At 35.3% G+C, this 22,538-nt stretch overlaps 4 protein-coding genes across 6 annotated transcripts; 3 read left to right on the forward strand and 1 right to left on the reverse strand.

Moving 5' to 3' along the window:
* The first annotated feature begins 951 nt into the window (after positions 1 to 951).
* LOC113280582 lies at positions 952 to 1,260 on the forward strand. Its single transcript, XM_026529194.1, has one exon. The coding sequence runs from the start codon at positions 952 to 954 to the stop codon at positions 1,258 to 1,260; it is 309 nt and encodes a 102-aa protein (XP_026384979.1).
* A 4,850-nt stretch (positions 1,261 to 6,110) lies between these two features.
* Positions 6,111 to 8,441, forward strand: LOC113284331 (floral homeotic protein AGAMOUS-like). Its single transcript, XM_026533766.1, has 9 exons — positions 6,111 to 6,325; positions 6,649 to 6,835; positions 6,980 to 7,064; positions 7,177 to 7,238; positions 7,339 to 7,438; positions 7,560 to 7,601; positions 7,703 to 7,744; positions 7,823 to 8,004; positions 8,223 to 8,441. Exons 2-8 carry the CDS (start codon positions 6,654 to 6,656, stop codon positions 7,970 to 7,972), a joined length of 663 nt encoding a protein of 220 aa, XP_026389551.1. The 5' UTR covers positions 6,111 to 6,325; positions 6,649 to 6,653; the 3' UTR covers positions 7,973 to 8,004; positions 8,223 to 8,441.
* A 70-nt stretch (positions 8,442 to 8,511) lies between these two features.
* LOC113284330 (KH domain-containing protein At1g09660/At1g09670-like) lies at positions 8,512 to 14,091 on the reverse strand. The gene is made up of 7 exons (XM_026533765.1): positions 13,737 to 14,091; positions 12,558 to 12,652; positions 11,214 to 11,347; positions 9,963 to 10,088; positions 9,752 to 9,868; positions 9,002 to 9,145; positions 8,512 to 8,911 (listed from the first exon to the last, which is right to left on the reverse strand). Exons 1-7 carry the CDS (start codon positions 13,856 to 13,858, stop codon positions 8,759 to 8,761), a joined length of 891 nt encoding a protein of 296 aa, XP_026389550.1. The 5' UTR covers positions 13,859 to 14,091; the 3' UTR covers positions 8,512 to 8,758.
* A 1,155-nt stretch (positions 14,092 to 15,246) lies between these two features.
* Positions 15,247 to 19,210, forward strand: LOC113278466. Of its 3 annotated transcripts, none has more exons than XM_026527294.1 (4): positions 15,247 to 15,312; positions 17,054 to 17,190; positions 17,957 to 18,031; positions 19,048 to 19,210. In XM_026527294.1, the coding sequence occupies exons 2-4, from the start codon at positions 17,060 to 17,062 to the stop codon at positions 19,133 to 19,135; spliced, it is 294 nt and encodes a 97-aa protein (XP_026383079.1). In that variant the 5' UTR covers positions 15,247 to 15,312; positions 17,054 to 17,059; the 3' UTR covers positions 19,136 to 19,210. The 3 variants fall into 3 exon arrangements, 2 of the variants coding, with proteins under 2 accessions (XP_026383079.1, XP_026383078.1); XM_026527293.1 differs by lacking the exon at positions 15,247 to 15,312 and adding an exon at positions 15,357 to 15,371; XR_003325531.1 differs by lacking the exon at positions 15,247 to 15,312 and having other exon boundaries at positions 17,092 to 17,209.
* Positions 19,211 to 22,538: the final 3,328 nt, after the last annotated feature.

The raw sequence follows: 22,538 nt of genomic DNA on the forward strand, positions 1-22,538 counted from the left end.
GATACTTTTTGTCAATATTTGTAAAGTAGAAGGATATAACAGTAAACTTGTATATTAATTAGATTTTGTATAATATTTTTAATAATTACTAAATGGAAGTCAAAAATTAACTGAGTCAACGCTAGTCAACGTCTTTTCCAAGTACCAAACACCAAGCTGGACAAATATTAGACCAAACTTAAAAGTTGAACAAAACCTGAGTACCAAAAACAAAATAACTAACCCTTTTCTTTGACATGATATTTATGTCCCGTAGATTTGAAGGCTTGCAAGCATACGAAGTTACGAACCACTATTCATCCAATCCTAACATGCGATGAAAAATTATGAAAACTAAGACTTTTAATGTCGACAGTTCCTTTCATTTTTTGTGATGATAGTCCACTGAATTAAACCTGCAGCCTATTCCCGCATATCGTCACCCAAAAACAAAACTATAAGCACTGGACTTCTCACAGCCGGAAGCTAGCTGGATTTCAGGAAAGCTAAGCACTAACAACCAAAGTAAAGATGGAGAGAGAGATTTAAAGTTGAAACAGAAAAATCATAAAGAAGAAGAAATAAGGGTTTCCAAAATATGCAAACTCTTAAAAATGTAATAACTTATGAATGAAAGTGATAACCCAACACAAATGAGAAATGTGCATGCGTCTCTGGGCCTCTGCCTTCACGTGTACGTCAACTTCACTCTACTTAACACTATTTACTTCACTCGCATCCGTCCATTTTCTCATAACTTTAGCTCCAACACTAAGGAGGCATGTTCACAGAAACGCAAACAGTTTATTGGCTTATCTAAGTAAAGTTCATCCTTATAATAATCCAGCTGAATCCTCAGGTGTTTCTTCTTGTTCAGGAGGAAGAATATTGTTCAAATTATTAAAAGTAGAAGACAAACGGGCGGGAAAAATCAAGCTGCGCTGCTGTTAGATTGTAACTGCCGGAAAAGAGATGGATGTATGCATCAGATTGTCAGATGGGAAGTCATACAGCCTTGAACTGTGGTATTTTGATACCATACGTGAGATTAAAAGAAAGATCCGCAAATACTTAGGCGTTCCAATCTTAAGACAAAAACTATACGACTGCAATGGTCGTGTCTTAATGGACGAGCATGATACCGAATTTTATAAGATTATCAATGGGACTACACTACTACTGCAGATTACTGATCCTAGACGTAAAACCTTAGACGATGATAATGAAGATGACACAATGATACAGCTACGTCAACAGCCTCGTCTTAAGATTGTTCAATAGATCTTGGCCATTCAAATTGCTCAATTCTCTCTTCTTCTTCTTTTTTTTTTCATTTTTGTTTCAGAAATATTGCTTTATTATAAATGAATTACGGTGACGCTTAGTATTAAACGCCAGTGTCGCAGGGAAGAATTTCAGTTTTAGGACATGTGCAGTAATAATCATCTCTAGCTAAGTGTGAAGCATCAACTCAACCATAAGATAGGTGCAAAAAGGTAAGTTCTGCTGAGTGTCCGGACAACACTACCTCCAGGCTAATGCTCATGTAGATCGCGAGCCGTATTATTATCTGGTCACATCGGCTGTTTTGTACCTCATGTGTCATACTATCATGTATGTTTTGTAAAAGTTGATTGTAAATCTGGGTTTTTTACAACATTCATTCTCTACATTATTGTGAACAGTAAACGTTAATTTTGGGCCATTTTCTGTGTGGCTAGAGATTTAAACTAAATTAAAGGTGAAATGCTGGTGCTGTAAAAAAAACAAAGAGAGTGAAATTTGATATAAAAAGCATCATTGGTATGGTAAATGCATCTTTTTTAATATAGAAAGCATCATTGGTGTCTGATATGATGAAATTTGATGCAAAACATTATGTGTGACACAATTGGCAAATGCTTAAGATTCAGAGTGAGCAGTATGCGGCACATGCTTATGGTTGTGACATTCCTTGGGTACTATTAGAATAAATCTTTGTCATGAGAATCATCCGTGGATGATTAGTCTACTTCTAACAAGTATACACAGCCATATATAATTTGATCAAACTGACTTAAAATGAAGAGACTGACAGTGTGATTTTGATGATTTTTTCCCGGATTGTTAGAAATAATTGTGTTACCTTTTTTTCTTTGTTGTTTTTTTACTTTTGTTTTTGAGTCATTATAGCTGAGCTTATGCATGTACATTACAAAATTTCCTAGGGGCTATCATTAAATGTACCCCTTTACGATATTTTTTTACAAAAATAATCAAATAAAGACTTTGTTGACGATTCCTATCATTACTGTGATGACGACCTCCACTCGAAATTGCGCGAGACAACTGTTCTCATTTGTCAAGTAGCTCAAAAACCTAAATTTACGCCTTTTCACCTAATAACTTGATAAGCACCTTTTTTTAATTATTATTAAACCTTATTCGGTGTAATTTAATTTTTTTTTCAAAAAATGGGCTATTTAGCCAAAGTGGTATATTTTCCGATTCAGATGGATATGTAAACATTTTCTTTGGGTCAAATAGACAAAACTCTTTTTTATTTGAAACAGACAGAGTGCCCTTACAAACTTCATCTTCCTCCGATGCAAAAAGAAAAACATGTCCCAGTAAGAACATCTTCTTCTTCACCATCTTTATCTTCCTCCACCATCCCCACTTCCAATAAACACCAGCGCCACCATCAAAAAACATAACCCTTTTCCTCCTTCATCATCGATACCACCAATATCATCTCCTCTACCACAATAGCAACACCACCATCGATAACATCAATTTTCTCTATTACCATCATCAACACCACTGCCACCATTTCCACAACCTCAAACTCCGTCGTCGTCGACCATATCGTGTTTCCCCCAAAACCATCATCGACACTACAACCACCACCATCATCCAAAAAGGTTTTTCTAATGCCCTAATTTAATTGAATTTTTTCAAATTCATAAATTAAGAGAGTTAAGGTTCTGTGTTAATTGATGAATTTCCTCAAATTGGTATGTATCCAGACCTTGATGTTAGACTACGTTCAAAATGGTTTCATCTTAATTAGTAAATTTGATGCACATTTGTACAGATGTTTTAGCTTTGTTTGAAAATGTGCTATATGAATGTAATGTTTTAATTGTAAGTGTACCATGTTCTCAATTGGGTTGAACATGATTTCACCCAATTTTAAACTGAGATGAACTTAGTATCATCATGTTTTAAATGTCTAAATTGATTGATTGAATTATATACTCAATGTTATTACTGAATGAAATTGGTTTCATCGTGTGTTATTATTGGATGAAAACTGGTTTCATCATGTATTGCCACTTGATAGAATCTTTGTACATTTAATGCTATTACTGAATGAAATTGGTTTCATCGTGTCTTTCCACTGAATGAAACCTATGCACATTTTATGTTATCACTGGATGAAACTGGTTTCATCATGTGTTACTAATAGATGATACTAGTTTCATCTAGGTTTAGAGTGGTCACTTTGAATGAAATAATGTTTAATTTTTGTAAGAATCAAAAGCGGGACAAGAGCCAACCGACTATGAATTGGATGCTCAGACTAATATCCCTAAATGGGCTATCAGCCAACAAAAAAAAAACAGGACAAGTCTGTTGGTGGATCAAGAAAACTAAAATAGCAAGGCGTAAAGGTTGTTGTTCAATCAAATTGAAAACTAGACACGAGGTGAACTTTGTTGCTGAATCAAGAACGCAAAATTGGCATGATGTGATTAACTGCAAGAACTAAGACTATTTGGATCCGTTGATTTGTTTAGCACAAGGTTGCCAAAAAAAGTTATTCTTGTAGTTTTTTTTTTTTTTTTTTTTTGCTTGTAAACTATTATCTTTGCGTTCTTTATTTATATGCATCTCAACTGCATTGTGAGTTTATATGAGAACTTACATACATCATCCTATGGTGTTATTTGTACGATCTTGTCAGAAATTTTAACAATGAACCTTATTTCATACTGAAAAAGTTTGTTTTTTCCCAGAAATGTACAAGATGAAATCAGATACATCCTGAACAAAATTTATTTTTTTCAGAAATGTACAAGATGAAACCAGGCACATCCTAAATAAAATATGCTTTCCTATCAGAATTAACCGAAGGATTCTGGTTTAATCTGTGATGTAACTAAACTCATTAAAAGAACTTTAATGGTTTAATTAGAGATGTACGTAAAACCAATAGGATTAGTGGAAATCAACTAGTGTTTACCAATGTTGTTTCAATACTTTCCGATTTAAAATAGATTGAATAACACACACTTTTGGTATAAGCTGATGCCCGGAACATTTGAAACTTAACATGTTCATATGTGTGCCGGAGATGAACTCTAGGCGTGAAATTAAATCACACCAGTATGTTAATTTCAAACTAAGCAAAAACAACACAACTACTCTATTATTGATGGTTAAAAAAAAGGATACACTACTAAAGATTTACAAAGATAAAGAAAGATAAGAACTTTTACTTCTTCGTCTCTTGGGACTTTTATCAAGCAACTCGTAGGCGTTTTGTTGTTGATGAAGAGTTCAGCATTTATTGTTCTGTTTTTCTGCTTATATAGATTCTCTTCAACCTTACACTCAAGTTGTATAAGAACCCAACATTTCCCGTTGAAAAAATCTAAAAATACTCAAAATCAGAACTATTCATCACCATAAACCATTCGGAAACAACACCACCCCATTTTCTAGTTTTGAAACAACCGTTTCCTTGATAATTTTGCTACCAACCAAATAAATTTTATATTGAACTCTAACCCAATGAAATCCTTTTAATCTTTTTAATCAATGAAATCCCTTTAATCTCTCTTACAAGACAATAAATATACATGGCAGAAAATTAGTTCCTTCATTTCATCCAAGCCTAATTACCATCTTCATCAAAATTTCGTATGAACTGCATATGGTTTTTCTTAAATTGGTTTCTCACCTTCTTCCTGAAGTTGCAAACAGAGAGAGCAATCTCTTAAGGGCAATATAGTCAGTTGTTATAAAATATAAAAGAAAATGTTGGGTGAAATATCCAAATTGGTTAATTGAACAGTATTTTTTAGATTCATGTCCATATAAACAGTATCAAAACCCATCAGTCTATTTCACCCAGAAATTATTGGTTTTGGTCTTTTTAACCAATTTTGTATTTTTTTTGTCCCCTCTTACCTTCTATCGGGCTCCACCCGTAGATGGTGACACATTTAAAATCGGAGAGCCCCACACAGCCGGAAGCTAGCTGGAAACCGGTAGCAGTAACGCTAACACCAACAAACGAAGTGAAGGTGCAAAGAGAGAGAGAGCAAGATTCGGAGTAGAATCAAATGAATCATAAAGAAGAAGAGCAAGGAAAGAGATGTGGGTTAGAAAATAAAAAATAAGGGTTTCCAAAATAAGTACACTCTTAAAGAACACAGTAACTTAAGAATGAAAGTGATAACCAATAGAATTCAGAAATATAGGTTCTGGCCTTCACGTGTACGTCTACTTCACTCCACTTAACTATTTACTTCACTCGCATCCGTCCATTTTCATCGGTATACTTTTTTCATTCCATTTTCTGGACATTGATATTGGAAGTCTCTGTGCGATATATACCATTGCCAAAAGATAATATTCTGCAGTGTCCTCAGCACAATGTTATTTCATGATGTGGACGGTGAAACACAACGATATTTCAACATATGCATGCATGCATGCTAGCTGATCACCACGAAGTCTCGACGTATGACTGGCTGAAGATTTCTTATTCCCTTCATTAGTCCGGCGGCCATTTAACCAAGTTATTTCGGTGATAACCGCAGAAATGATTGTTGTATGGTGGCTGGTTTTTGTGTAATGACCGGAAACGATTCGCGTTATAATGGTTGTTCTTCTACCACTGCTGGCATGCATATAATTCAAGTTCATTTCTCTCGCACATGCGGTAGGGGAAGTAAGTATTTAATGACACAAAAGAGAGTTAAATAAAAATTAATGAGAGTTACCAGAAAGCAAGTCGTAGGTCATTTTCGTTCTTACTTGTTTGCTCTCTTTCTCTTTCGCTTTCAATCTCTGAGTCACATACGATACAAGGAAAGAAGAAATAAATTACACAGAAAAATCCATAAATTGGCAGAAAGAAGAGTACAGAGATGCATATGCATTTGGTACAACTCCTAGCTACTTTGGACTAGCTAGTAGTACTTAGTGCCTCCAAAATTTCTATATTCTGATCAGTTCTTTGCCAGACCCGAATCATCGGAAGCTGATAAAATAGTTCTCTGAATCTGTTCCTTTCGGTGTAAGTCGATCAGACGAAACGTTGCTGTTCATCTTTTCCAAGTTGGAAGATCAGGTAAAGAAGTTACATGATCATTACACGCTATATAACTTGAGTTTAGATATTTTTGGTTCATGGTTGGTAGATATTAGGGTTTTGTAAACAAAGGTTGTTTCTAGCATTTCATTTGTATAGATCTATCATGATCAGTGTCAAGGACATGGTTCTTAATCTTTGATCTGAACTTTATATATATATATATACTTTTTTTTTCGATCGGCTGAACTTTATATATATACTGCTCTATATGTATATGTTTGATCAGTTATGCTCACTTTTCATCTTCCTGTTTGATTTGCTTGAAAGTTATTGATGAGATAGAGAATTGTTTGTGACAGATCTAATGGGGAGAGGAAAGATTGAAATAAAGAGGATAGAGAACACAACAAATCGTCAGGTAACATTCTGCAAGAGGAGGAATGGTTTACTCAAGAAAGCTTACGAGTTATCGATACTCTGTGATGCTGAAGTCGCTCTTATCGTCTTCTCAAGCCGTGGTCGTCTCTACGAATACGCTAATAGCAGGTACTTAAAGATAATCAATACCTAATTTACCATTCAAATCATTCAACTCTCTTCTTCTCTTTTGTCATTTTGGTTCCAGAATCAAATATCACTTGATCACAAATTAATTATTTGTACTAAGCATATCTAATTAATTGTGTGAAGCATCAAATCAACCATAGAGAGGTACAAGAAGGTATGCTCAGCTGAGTGTTCGAACACTACCTCCATCATCGAGGCTAATGCTCATGTGCGTAATAACACGATCGATTCTATTAATTAATATTCTCCGGTCAGTTTCGGTGTTTTTGTTTCGCGTTATAAATTTCATGCTGATACGTGTATGTAATCTGATCATGCAGTACTATCAACAAGAAGCAACAAAACTGAAGCAGCAAATACAAATCTTGCAGAATACAAACAGGTACAACAATGCAATGCGTTAAAAAGGTCACCACGGGACAATTTTTATTTGGGTTCAACATAAATTGTACTGACATTTACTGTTTATGATGTGGGAGCAGACATTTGATGGGTGAGTCTATAAGTTCACTGACCGTGAAAGAATTGAAGCAGTTGGAAAACCGGCTCGAACGAGGACTCACCCGGATTAGATCCAAGAAAGTACGTACTCTCTATAATCAAAACCTCAAAAATATGAGATTAATACGGTTACGTACTGTTTCATTGTTTTGTTACTGTTTGATGATTTCTTCTTGTTGTTTATGCTCTTGTGTTACAATAGAATGAGTTGATGTTTGCAGAAATTGAATACATGCAAAGAAAGGTACCTATTGCTCTATACAAATTTGTTTGAAATATCATCAGCATCACTACATTTTACCTGGGGATACTGATAATCAGTTGTTGTTTGTAAATTTTGTGTAGGAGGTGGAGCTTCAAAAGGAGAATGTTTTCCTTCGAGCTAAGGTAACTCGAGTACACGAATAGGCTGTCTTTTTCTTTTGGCCTCTGCAGATAAAAAACTGACTTCACAAAACTTAATAGGTAACTGAAGACGAGGAGAACGAGCAAACGAACTTAAGGCCGGTACCTGATCAGTTAGATCATCATCAAGTGAACTTTTTCCAAGTGAACATGCTGAACGGCGGACCCTCTTCATACTCCGATCATCAAACTGCGCTCCATCTTGGCTAATTAATACGCTCTGAATAAGCTTTCATCCCAAGGTACGCACTTATGTACACATATTTTAGGCTTGTTCATCAGAACACTGGCATGAACGCCATGGGCCACAGGCCCGCAGCTTATAGAGTCCACCGTTTAATTAGGTTTCATGCTAGCTCCATCTGTTTCTGGAAAATGAAAATATCTCTTTTCCGGAAACAAGACATTGTCTGTCAATACCATTTTTTACTTATATTTTTTTATTTTTGCGTTTTTACAGGTTTGGCCGAGAGATGACGGACAAACTATGCCATTAATGATGATATTCTGTTCTGCATTCAATTAGTATAATAAACCCCAATCCTAATTACGCTATAATAATTGTATGAAATAAGTAATTACGCATATGATGATTTGCTAGTAAAAGATATTATGCAACCAATCTTGTGAGTGATTTATGTTCAAGTTAATTAAATGAAATGGATGTAGATTAAAGTGAGAAACTGCCATAACAAATGTTGATAACAGTCAAAGGGCAACACAGCCGAAGAGGCCCAAGCACGCAAAAGAAAGAAACCTCAAATGCTCATTGACAAAGTAATCGTCTCAAATTCAGATTTCTGCAGTGCGCAAAAGTACGTTAGGCCAAACCGGTACAAGCAAAAAGAATAAACGACATGATAAATTTAAGAAGGAAAAATTACACCGAATACTACAACATAAAAGGTTAAAAAATTAATGGGTTCAATCTTAGGCACGTCAGAGATAACTTACGACCAATTCAAATAGCTAACGACTGATTAGAGATATACACATTTAGAGACCGGTTTTGGCTCGTTTCATTCCTGCACTACTGTTATTGAAGGGAGACATGCTTGGGCTCATTTGAGGACTCTCCTCTCTCAGTGTGCCATTTATCATAGCCAACTCCCGCAGTTGCTGCTTCTTGTAATAATCTAAGGACTCGTCCTGAGAATATTGCGATAAAAAGGGAGATTAAATAGATATCAAAATTTATCTATCTTATACAGAGAATACCGGCAAGGATTTTCAGCTTACCACAGGTTTCAAGAGGTCTTCTAATATCGCCACAGCTTGAGTCAAACGAGAATCTATCATCTCTGGAGGAAATTCAGCCTCCACCAGTAAATGTAATGGCTCATTCAAGTGCTCATAGCCAGGTTTATCTCGAAGTTTCTCTTCCTATAATTGAAAAAGAAAATTAGCTCAAGAGGCATAGTGCCAACCTAGGAAATAACACTAAGAAAAATTCTAATGAAGTTGCTCCAGAGAATTTCCTCCACCAGTGAGAATTCTAATGAAATAACGATAAGGAACAACTTTTTTACTGTAAAATGATCAGGGGTTCTATACTTGGTACTTCTGATTGAGATGAAGTCTATATTCCAATGAACTTTAAGTAGAACAATGTACCAATTATTAAAAAACCGAACCCACAGTTTCTAATATACGCATCAAAACCTCACAGCTCCCAATTATATTCGGGCATGGTGCATTTTCTACTAAGTACGAAAAATAATAATAATAATAATAATAAAAGCCCTTCCATGTAATATTACTATTTTTCCTATTTTCAATAAAAGCCCTCAGAGGCACGTTTCATAATAATAATAATAATAATAAATTTGACATGCTCCATAACAGATACATGCAATGTGCATTAATCCGTATGACAAGTGGTACGAAATAACCTGACCCTGCAAGTAGCACTTCACCATGTTTATGGAAAAGTGAAACAATTCGGTGCCCTTGAGAAATGTCAAATAAGAAAAGCAATGTCCAAAATACCTGAAGTGAATCCTTAACAGAGCCTCGACCCCTGATGTATACTCGACATTGAGTTGTAGCCTCAACTCTTTTCAAGGAGTTCCCCCGAGGTCCCAAGAGACGCCCAACAAAGTTAAACTGTAAAATCATGATGCAAGGTTCAGGAAGACCGAACAAAATAGCAACTCTCACAGTCGTGAACAACCAACACAAAAATATAGTGTTTACTCACACTAGGAAACTTGTCGATCGGAATATCTAACCGAATGACTTTCTTCACAGTGCTTGTAATTCCAGGAGACCCATGCCAACCCATTGGTGACTGAAGACCACCATGTCTTAGAAACATTCCATTTTCCTGAAACAAAGTTTACTTGTTATATAACGATACTACTATCTGAAACAACTGAACATGCAACATTGGCAAATCAGTTTCTAGTCTGCTATGGCTTCAAATTAGGCTGCGTCTCAATCTTTATGCAACTGTTTTTTTACCAATAGTAAAGTGAGCATCACAATAAGAAAAAGTTAATGCTCAATGCTCATACACAAAATGGTAGAATCTTTGCCAGACTTCATAACCTGGAAATCAATCTCAACTTTACAACTCTATAATACACATATACATGAATCCGAGGCAGATATATTGGGACAGATGTTGCAGTTATCTGCCTACTGGGTGGTTCATAAACTTAATCAAGGATAAATTATTCGATACAAGGAGAACAGCTTCTACCTTGATTATCGATGTGTATCCTATTCCACCAATAATATTACACAACAATGTCAACAATTCGTGACAATGGTATAACAGGTTAATAGTGCTGTAACGGACAATAGAACTGTAGGGGGGTATTATTTAGGTAAAAGATTGCGTAGCTGATGGACGCAAACATTGCATCCACTATCACAATGTTTATCTTTAATGTTTTTTGAGGCTCTTACAGGTTTAAAAAAACAATTTTAGAGCTTGAGTACACATCTTTTTTTCTTTTCCAATTTTTATTTGATAACCCAAAGCACAAAATCTATTCTGAAAATTATTGCATCTTACTCTTTCATTACACCAGCAACCTTATGTCTTAAACATGGTTTTCTACTGCCTGTTTTGTTAGCCATTCTGTATCTCGACATTTTAAGATTTACCGCTCCAAAACTTGTAAATTATTAATGCGAGACTGGAGTCCATAGTCCATATCTCATCATCCCATGACAAAGAAGGGATCCACACAATTTAGAAACCCCAAATAAGAGGACAATTCTACATGGAATTTACTTGGTAATCATAGTTCACATTAAGTTCTCATATAATTGCACTACATATTTTCCTATATCAACAAAAATGGAGTGAAGGGTTTCCTTGTCATCTCTTTACACAAAAGTTCTACTTTTTGAACTTTCTTAAAAGAGAAACGAAAAAAAAATGACACGAGTTCATACCGACCATCTTAAATGAGGAACCTCAAGAAGAAAAGAGCTTTACCTCTGCATGCATTACAGACGACCACCCCTCCAAATCCATTCTTCCTCCATTTGAATGAGGAAGTGGCGACTTCAACGGACTCTCGTGCTCCAAAAAGTTTTGATGAGGGACCAAACCAGATGCGCGTACAATTTCTGAAACGAGATAAAAAAAGATCAACAGTTGGACAGAAAATGTAAACTGCCAAGACGCTAGTCAGTGTTTAGGTCCAATCCAAAACTCTTAGAAACTTTATATCCAGGACCAGCATGCAAAAAAAAAAAGAAAAAAAAAAAGGTAATAAAAAAGAATAGAATGAACGGATATAACCCTTCACTACCAAAATTCACACAGCCCCTTAATGTTAAGTTAGTAAGATGTGCCCATTCAAAATTTTGTTTAACTTCGTTCAACAAGTGAATATACACGCGCATGCATTAATAAAGCGATTCCAAATGGGCTAGCGAACCTGTTCAAAGTTACAATAGAATCAAACAAGACTGCAATAGATATTACATAGACGTGTAAAATATAAAAGCCACTAGAAGAACAGACTAGGGTCATCAAATCCTATGATCTGCAGTAATGAAGACAAACTGGCCCAAAAACAAACTCTGGTCGGCAGAAACTGTTTCCACAATCTGGGAAAGTAACCCAACTCTATGGGCAAAGTTATGCCTTCATGTTTGGAGTGAATTCTGCAGTAAAAGGTACACTCCTTCAAATCTTTTCTCAGTCAACATCTTTTTCAGCCTTCACCCGCTCTTTGGAGCCTTCAACCTGCACCCAAGCACTTGGTACCTCTTTTACTTGCACCACTGACGTACAAACGCTTATGTAATTAAGAAAAAATACCATCCATTTATCTTGCCAAACTTAAGGATGTCTACCGTTGTGTAGTTGTATGCGCAATGATGAGGTGGATTGAGTCCTCAAAATTTTGACTTCAACCACATATTCCAGAGTTTCGATAGAAAAGAATCTTTCAAACCCATGTAACAATTCATTGTGTTTGTATGAACATGATCAGCCATAAACACATAATCCATATAAATAGGAATTACAAAAATAAACAAAGACAAGAATGCTCATGAACAACAATTACTTTGATTATGGAAATTAACAGAAATAAATAATCTATGTCATTGGCCGAACTTAAACGAAGGAAAACACATACAATATCAATTGCTGCCTCAAACATGTGGCAGCTTTATATTGTCACCTCCCAACTTTTTACTACATCTAGGTGCTAAAAGAGCAAGAATAACAATGCAAACTACTATCTTGTGCAAAAAATAATACCAATCTTGGACACCTATAATACATAAACACAACGGTCCAAAAAGTTATCAGAAAAAAACCAACCTTGATTAAGAAGTCTAGTACAAAGTGGTAGAACTTGAATAAATGGTCCAAGTTTTTGCCTCTCCGCCAATAACTCAGCCATGTATCTGGCATTGCTGCAGAGACAAAATGACATATAAGAACTATATAAATGAGAATAAAATAAAATAGCAACGAGACACATCAAATAATTTAAAAGAGCGAGTGAAATTTAATAATTTGACATACAAACTTCTTCTATCACTACATAATATGTGCACTAATATACCATCTCATGGCACTGAGCAAACCTGGATATGGAAGTTAGATTCAATGATTAAAAAGTAAACCATGACTATAGCGAATAAGCTTCTTAAATTAACTTGCTGCGCACTGAGAACTGCACCTTGTCTAATTGTGTTCATCATTTAGTTACTTATATTACATATTCATGACAAAGACTGGTATTCTCTTGAAGGTTAACAGTTCAAGTAACAATCAAACAGCCCAGACTGAGATTTGATTCCAACATAGCAGAAGAACTTCAGCACTTAGTACTTATACATAACGCATCTGATCGGATACAACAAAAACCCTACAAGAATCTTCTACTATTAAGGTGCGATAGAATTTAAGTTTCTATCTTTTCATGTCGAATCAATTGATTTTCCACCGTCGACACCAATATGAGTGTCACAGTCCAGCTTTGTAATGCTAAATGTTATGGTTTCTAGTTTTTACTGCTTTATTAAATGGTGTGTGCTTGGTGCATCACGCGCATAAGTTGTGGGCATGCCCCAACTCTTCCCTTACTTTCATCTGCATCTTTTTTGACATGTATTGAACGCTCCTTACTTACGAAATCCAAATTTCATTTACGTCTATCTATCATTCGGTAAATCATGTATATACAACAATTCACAAAGTAACAGTCTAACTCGTGAAATCTACATAAACCCATAGTACAACCACATCCAGACACACACATACACACACCCTCAATCACAATTAACTCTCACAGCTCAATTTCTATCACAATGAACTCAAATCTATAAACCCCAACAAGACGAAAAACGGATAATACAACAATTCAACAACAACAAGGGACAACAAACAAAAACCCCCATGGAATCAAAATCACAACTTTAACAGTAAAAATTATCAACAAGATTGAACAGTGAAATTGAATCAAGTGACCAAATCTAAAAAAAAAAATCTAACCTTTCACGATCTAAAGAAGGTGAAGAAGGAGGTCTATTATGAGTATGAGTATGAGGGGATGATGCATGAAGTCCAGAAGGTGAATACTGGAAGTAACTTCCAGGTATGATTCTATCTCCCATCACCCTTTCTTCTTCGTTTTCCTAACACCACTCCCACCACCACTTACGGTTGATACTGTATATATGGATATATGTTTCAGACTCTCTCTGAGGTTTTGCAGCTCTGGCTGCTGCTGCTGCTGCTGCGAAGAGTAAACAGAAAAAGAAGAATAGAATCGAAAAATTGGGTGATTTCAATCGGAAGAAAATTCACAGTATAGGGAAACACGAGTGTGGGACCCGCAATGAGTCCACCGACTAATCCCTTCGTCTCTCCTCAGAAGATAGTGTGGCAGCGGTTTCATCATTTGGGAGGATTGTAACCGGCCCAGGGGCTCATGGCCTCAGGCTGGGTCTTATATGGGGGTGTTCCCAAGCGATTTGTGGGTAGGGCAAGGTTTTAGTGGTGGTTCTCAATTTTTAGGAGTATCTGCTTTTAGTGGGAGTAATCATGGCCCGGATTGGTCTGGTTTTTGCCTCGTCCGCCTTCGGTCGTGGTGGATTTCAATTTGTAGAAGTTGACGTTTAATCCCAAACTTGTTAGGCTACGAACACTTTAGTCCAACCTTTTCAAGTCTAGTACTAGGAGGTCCAAATTTACCCACTTTAGGACGAGTTAGTCCTTTTACGAACGATTTAGTCCAAAATGATATTTTCGGCCTGACAAAAATAGCCCTCGAATAAAACTGTATAATGATTTGTTCCTAAATGGTTTCTTATGTGTCTTCCATCGGTAGAGCCCTGCTGCGAAAATGAAAGTTTAGGTTTTAGTTGTTCAGTTGTTTCAACTATTTATTTTTATTTCTTTCAAATTCCTTTGATCTCTCTCGCAATCTATAGTTCTTCTCGGTTTAGTTTTTGCCTGAAAACCTAGAAATCGGGAGAAATGGCACCATATCGGTGGTAAGGTCTATGTATAGATCAGATATGAAGGAGAAGATTCAGAACTTCTGTATGTGAGAATCAATTTTCATTTGATCTGTTACTTTTGATTGATACCAAATGTTTTGGAAATTCTTCCATTCAATTTAGTTGATTTCACGAGATAATCATTCTGAAAAATAATAATCCTACTTTATAAAATTAGTTTTCCAAAGATTTGGATTAACTCTGTCAATATCTCCTTATTATTGTGCAATGTTCAAATAGTAATTTGCAGTAATATGAAGCGATTGTTTTATCAATGGCGACGCGAAAGTTTGGGGTTGATGGATTGTGAATTTGAATCTGACCACAAGGTGATCCTTTCTCTGTATATGTTGGTCTTTTATTCCTTTTTAATTCATGGTGAAATCTGTGACCTAACAAAGTAGTCATTTTTTTTACAGAACTTCTCTCACATGGATTCTTATTAATCCTTTTAATTTTTCAGCAATTTCTTTAACTTGTACTAGCAACGGAAGGTGTATATGGAGAGTTACTGATTGGAAGGGAGAACAACTCTTTTGGCAAGCGTCTTGTCATTCACCACACAAGTATACTCATCCTAACTGATTTTCTTGTGCATTGGTACTTATGAAATTTTATTATGTTGGTAAGTCCCTTTGTTTAAAATTTTCACAATTTCTTTGCTTCATCTTCGGATTTCTTGTGCTGGAGTTGTCGTACCAAACCTCCTGTTAAGTAACTGATAAATCACACTTGAAATCATTCTGATTTTTTCTTTGTGTTAATATGCATTAGCAATTTAGACTTCAATAATTAGCAAATGCATTTTTTTTACTGAGATTGCAATAAAAAACGAGAAGAAGTACTCCTAGCTAGCACATACATTCTTGATAATTTGTCATCTCTAAGTATGTAAACAACAATCTACTCAAGTGTGCGCCGTACAATGCAGTCCAGTTCAGGTGCCCTGCGGCTCCATGAGTCCATGTTATTTGCAAGGATAGTTTATTTAGTCACCACAAAAGTCATGGATACCGATATATATTCACGACGACATTAGATACCCCGTTCTGCCGCACACACTCCATCTGCAGAATTAACCATGGTGATAATTGACACGCCATTGGTGCCCGCACGACATAACGGTCAGATAACAAGATGGTTCATGGGATCCCTAAAATTTGTTCATAGTGATTATACTACGGACATACTAAAAACATGGCTCACATATAGCTTTCTTTGGCTTTTAATCATCGGTAAAGCATGTGCGTATGCAAGAGTTTTCTTTTGTTATAGATTAAAACTATGCATATCTCATAGCTTATAGTGGATATATACTGGATAGTCACATGGCTCGCATCCAACAGAGAATTGTTTGTTTTTTATCTCAAAATTGTCATTACACGGAAATTTTCTTATTTAATCGAAGCCAAAGAAATCTGAAGACTAAACAAATACATTGTTTTATATTCCCCATCCTAACTGATTTTCTTGGATTTACCTTTGGAAATGTTTGAATGTTAACGTTTAATTAGTGGAATTCGTGAATTCCTATTATAAACCAATAAATTTGATTGTAATTTTTAAGTTGTGTCAACTGTTTATATTTTCTAGTGAACTGAATTTAGGTTGAGTCCTGAATTGGATTCAGCATGTGTTCCATCAATAGTGACTGGACTACTATGAATGAAACAATACCTGGATCCTAGATTTGGCGATAGCTAGTTACATGAGTTTCCAAAATTGGCTCAAGCCCATTTTAGGACTCTTATCAAACCTTGGTAAACAATTTTTTTTCATTTTTTGGATGTCGAATCCGTGATGCTATGAGTCACTAACTGTTGTTTTTCATAATACTGGTTATATGAGGTGTATTTTCTTGTATACCAGTTACACGCGGTGTACATAAAAGTGCACTGTTTTTTTTTTGTATTCATTATACGAGGTGTATCTGATCACATAAACTTATACATACATAATGGAGTGTACAAGCTGGTGAACAAGTGTAAAAATGATATGGTAAGCTTATGTTTGCGTAAATATCTATGTAAAAGCTGGTGTACATGTGGAAAAAATGAGGGCATAAGCTTATGGTTGCGTAATTGTACAACCATCGTCAATGTGCGCATAGTTGTACACTCGTTGATCGTAAATGTGTACATGATTGTACATCGTCAATACTTATATATATGTAGGTCAACATGTGAACACAACTGCTTGCCGAAGTTTGACTCTAAATAATTTGTATCCTAAGAACTTCCCTTGGATAACATAATACTAAACCATTTATAGACTTTGCGGCTATTAATTTGAGTAAGCTTATTTCAGGCACAGATGGAGAAGGAATATGAGCTTCTCAATGAAATTCTACATTTAAGAATTGCAGTTGTGCAAAGGATAAAACCAAGTTACCAAGAGTGTGTCGTTGTTGCATCACTAATTGATTGCATTCCTAATCTTTCTGGGTAGGCCCATACCTGTAAGGTATCTAAATAAAATGCATCAAATATTTATTGTTTGTTTTGGTGCTCTGATTATCCTTCCTAGTGATGCTTTTTTTAACATCCTTAACATTGCAGATATTAAAACATCTAGTTTAGTTGTTGTTGATTTCAATATTTTAAACAATAATAAACAAGTTTGATGTCTCCAAATATGTGTGTTGAGTGAAGGTCTCACGTAAAATATGACTTTCAACTGTTTTATATTGAATTGTTAATGTGTACATAGTTGTACACATGTTGACTTTTTAGTGCACATTGTTGTACACCTATTAGTTAATGTGTACATAATTGTACACATGTTGATCGTTATTGTGCACATAATTACACATAAGTAGATTTTTAATGTGCACATAGTTGTACACCTGTATTGAGCCCTAGTATGTATCAATTTGGCTTGCATCATGCGACAGATTTGTTAGGAAGGGAAACAATGATTCGTATTTCTGGTATGAATTTGTTTTAGCTAATTATTTCACAATTTTGTTTGTTTTATCGAGTAGTTTCAGTGCTATGCATGTAGTTGTGTTCATGATTTTATTATGAGATATTTGTTCACCCAGGAATGTTAGAACCTTGTTTTTATGTTTTTCTTTTACTTATCTCGTATGTTAAACTTTTGATGTGCATGGGGATCAAATGATTGTGTAGGAATTATATCATTAGTAAAATATATGTGTCCCAAAATCTCAACCTTTTTTCTTTCTTTCAATTACATGGGGGAATGAAGGTCAAAGCTGATAAAGATGGGTCCTCACTTCATGCTACTATGCTTGCAACCCATAATGTTGCAACACGGTGAAAGGTATTTGGTCTAATTGTATACTTGGTTCCCATTTTGATGCCCACCTTAATTTTGGTCTCAGCTGATAATAGGATCTTGTGCATCAAGATATCTTAGCTGAAAAATTAGGTTTTATACATGTTTTGCAGAGGTGTATATATTGGTGCACTATTGAAATTCCCAAGAAAAAGTAGGTTTTTGTATGGTTATGAATGATCGTTTTTATGCATGTTTTGCACTGGTGTACATATTGGTGCACCTGTGTATTTTCCATAAAAAAAGTAGGTTTGTGGGTGGTTCCGAGTGATTGTTTTGTGCATGTTTGGAAGGGGTGTACATATTGGTGCACCTGTGTATTTTCCATGAACAAGTAGGTTTCCGATGTTTTACAGCGGTCTAATATTATTGCGCATGTGTAATTCCCATGAGAAATAGGTTTGTGTGGTTGTGTATGATCGTCTTTATGTATGTTTTGAAAGTTATGTTTTTTTCTTTCGTTGACTTGTGTTATTGAACTCTATAATGTTTCAATTTGGTTTTCATCATGTGACTGATTTTTCAGGAAGGGAAAATTTGGTTCATGTTTGCTGATATGAATTTGTTTTAGCTTACTATTTCACAATTTTGCTTCATATACCTAGTAGTTTACCGCGAGAAGCGTGTAGTAGTGTTTATGTTGTTATTATTGGTGCTTAAGGTACAAGATTCTAGTTGTGTACAAGCTGGCGCATCTTGTCCCTTCTAGCGAATGCTAATGATTCATTAACATTAGTGATTGATCCGTGGAAAGTGGAAACAGGTTCATTTAATAATCTCCTTTTTGGTAAAGTGCAATAAATCACTGGATTGGGATCGTTTGAGGCCACATTAAGTTTGTGCAGTTAGGCCCAAATGGATTGTGTCTCTTTAAGCTAATAATCGTCTAAATTTTTATTTTGATCGCTTTTTTTACTTTGTTTCTTATGTGGTTGTTGGTGAAAGGTTATCACTTCTTTTTCAAGTTGTGGTTTCTTATGTTTGTTTTGTCCTGGATGCAGGTTAACTGCTAAACCATCCTATGCAAATCCGTCATTATTCAGCAAGAGCTTGGCGTGGTTGATATTTTTGTCAGTCTGTGCAAACTAGAATGGTAGTCTGGATATCATGAAAGTTGGATTTTCGCCGATGTGTACATAATTGTACACCAGTTTGAATTAAAATAAATTAAAAAGTGAAAATTATATAGTCATATGGGTACTCTTTTTGTAGGTATTGAAAAGAGCTTTCCGAATATATAAAGTTTGTGAATTTTGGACGAGCGGTTTGAAAGATAAATTTTTTTTTAATTATTTATATATTATTTAAAATTGCTGACATCATCATGAGTCATTTTGGACTAAAATGCAAATATGAGGACTAAATTGTAAATAATAAGGGTTATTAGTTACTTTCCATATATTTGAACTAATTTATACCTAGTCAACTCAGGTTGTATTAAACCGTACATTTGGACTGATTTTTGGACTAAACCGTATTTTTCCCATTCAATTTTGATATTTGTATGCAATATGACGCTAATTGGAGAATCCAAGAAGGAGGTAAAGGATAAACAGGCAAGGTATATTATCCTCTACATAATACTGATCGGTTATTATGTAGCTTTGTGGTCATAGTAATAAACAGGCAAGGTATATAATCAGGAAATCTTTTTTCTTTCTTTTTTGGTTTTATTGATATTTGTTTTCTTGATTTAGTATTGAGTTTTACTTGATTTTGTTTGGAAATGCTGATGATACCTCACGAGCTCTCGAAAGTTTGAGTTAAATAATTATTTATTTATGAAATTTCTGATGATACCTTACGAGCTCTGCAGGATTTTTGCGTCCAGAATTTCTCTTGCCAACTTAACTCAACAGGGAGTTTGGCCGAACTAGGATCTTGGTTATTGATTTAGGTATAAATAAGTTTGATTGTCTTTATGTTTCAGGTCGAGACATGCATACCTAATGATATCATTCGACATATAATCAATGTACGCCCAAGATTTTCCTATCAGTTTGTAAACTAACATATATGTAATGGACATGTGATACATATTTCCTAGTGATGGCCCAGGTAACCATTTTCAATGTTCTCTTGGTAGCCTTATGTATATACGATTTCTCTATGGAGTTGTAGTTTACATGCATGGTGTATCTTTAGGTGATGGTTATGATTTAATTTGAATTTACTAATTTGTATATGGTCTTTTTGTAGCTAGTGACTGTAGTTGGGTGACTTAATGTTCTTATGTTGTTTTTGTTCCAGTGTCGAACCATGAATCGTTGATACCTATTGCAACATCATAACCGACACCAGGATGTCCCATGAATCATTTTTGTTCCAGTGTCGAACTATGAGCCATGATTTTGAAATCCAAATGGGTATCACACTCCTCGGTTCCTCTATTCTGCTGTGTAGGATCAGAATCTCGCAACAATTATGTCCCAGCGAAGTTATCAATGATATTGCACAATAGTGTCGCAGAACAATTTCAGAAACGACGTCAGCAAGGATCATGAGAAAGATGTGATAGTCTTGCGAAAATTAGAGAGCTCGCGAAGTTAATATTTGTAAGGTTGCGAGAATGTCGCAAACCATGTCCGAAAATAAAGGACAGATAGCTGTCATCCACTATGTATTTCCTTATAAATAGTCATTCGAGTTGTAAAGGAAAGGGGAGATCTTTTTTGAGTAAGAAACAAGAAAATAAGAGAGAGAAAGTCCAGAGCAAAGTTCATTCTTGATTTCTTTATCTTTCTTGTAAGAACATTCAAAAATTAATCAATAAAATTAAGAGTGAAAACCTAAAAATGAGTTGATCAACAATGAAATCATATGAGGGGTGTAGTGTAGGATTTCCTGCAACCACATAATGGCGCTAGAAACAGGGATATTGAAGATCAAAAGTTGAAGATTGTTGATTGAGAAGATTCAAATCAAGAAAGTGATTAAACAAATCAGTGAATTAGATAGAGGAAAGATGAATAGAATTAAGGAAAATGGCAAAAATTTTGAGTGTAATATGATAACAAAAAGCTTGGTTAATGAATTCCATGAAAACATCAAAGGAAGAATACATAAACGAAATTTTGAAGGAAAGAAAATTATGGCGGTAGAAAAAACTTCACCCTTGAAAGATTGGGAAAAGCAAAGAATTGCGTTCATGGCGGAAGAAATACCAAAAGAAAATGTGAACCATACATCTCCGTTGGTCATCACAGTGCCTATTACACGAAAAGAGAAGGAGACAACAATAAAATCCACAGGAGAATGGATGTTGAACAGAACTTTAATTGATACATGAAGTTCAGTTGATATAATATTTTATCATGCATTCCGGGGAATGGGATTTAAAGACAAAGAAATGTCCAGTTCAACATATTTTGTTCACGGCTTTGGAAAATACACAACAAAACCTAAAGGAGAAATAGTGGTACGAATTCCACTTGGAGAAATCGATACACATGTGACATTGTGTGTGGTGGATATGGAATCGCCATATAATATGTTGTTAGGAAGATCATGGATACATGAGATGAAAGCTGTGGTATCAGCGTTGCATCAATGTATTAAATTCCCCACTCCAAGTGGAATATGTGAAATCAGAGGAGATGTTGACAATGCGAAATTATGTCATCAAATTGAAGTAAGGCGTTATGAAGGACAAGCAAAAAAGAAACAATTTCGCAGAAAATTGGTAAAGGAAGCAAAGAAGGAAGAAGAATTTAGAATATATATGATAAGGGAAAAAGAAGGCAAAGGAATACCCAGCGAAATTTCGGAATAAGGGGAAGGACCCATAAAAGCAATTAAAGAACCCACACCAATAGGAGAACCTAAACCCAGTTACGCTGCCGCAGAACCAACAAAAGAAATAAATATTGGGACTGTGGAGGAGCCTCTAATGTTGAGAATTGGAACCAAAATGGATATAGAAGAAGAAGAAGAAGAAGAAGAAGAAGAAGAAGAAAGAACTGTCAACTTACTGCGAGAATATAAAGATATTTTCGCAGGAAACACGGATGAGATACCAGAAATAGATCCAACAATTGCTTGCCACAGATTGGAGATTAACAAAAATGTGAGACCATTTAAACAGAGAATAAGAAAAATCGCAACAACTTACCACTCCCAAATAGAAGAAGAATTACAGAAAATGCTGGAGGCAGGAATTATAAGAGAAGCTAAATACCCAGAATAGATAGCGAATATGGTCATTGTCCCAAAGAAAAACAAAGGAATCAGGATTTTCAAAGATTTCACTGATTTAAACAAAGCTTGCCCCAAAGATAGTTTTCCATTACCAGATATTCCTCAAATGGTGGGATCCGCAGCGGGAAATGATAGGGTATCATCTTTAGATGGGTACAAAGGTTATAACCAAATCCCTCTCGCTGAAGAAGATCAAGAACATACTGCTTTCTTTGCCCCTAGAGGTTTATATTGTTACACGAAAATGTCATTTGGTTTGCGAAATGCGGGAGCAACATGTCAAAGAATGGTAGAG

This window comes from Papaver somniferum, chromosome 5, assembly GCF_003573695.1.
Source record: "Papaver somniferum cultivar HN1 chromosome 5, ASM357369v1, whole genome shotgun sequence".
Taxonomy (NCBI): Eukaryota; Viridiplantae; Streptophyta; class Magnoliopsida; order Ranunculales; family Papaveraceae; genus Papaver; species Papaver somniferum.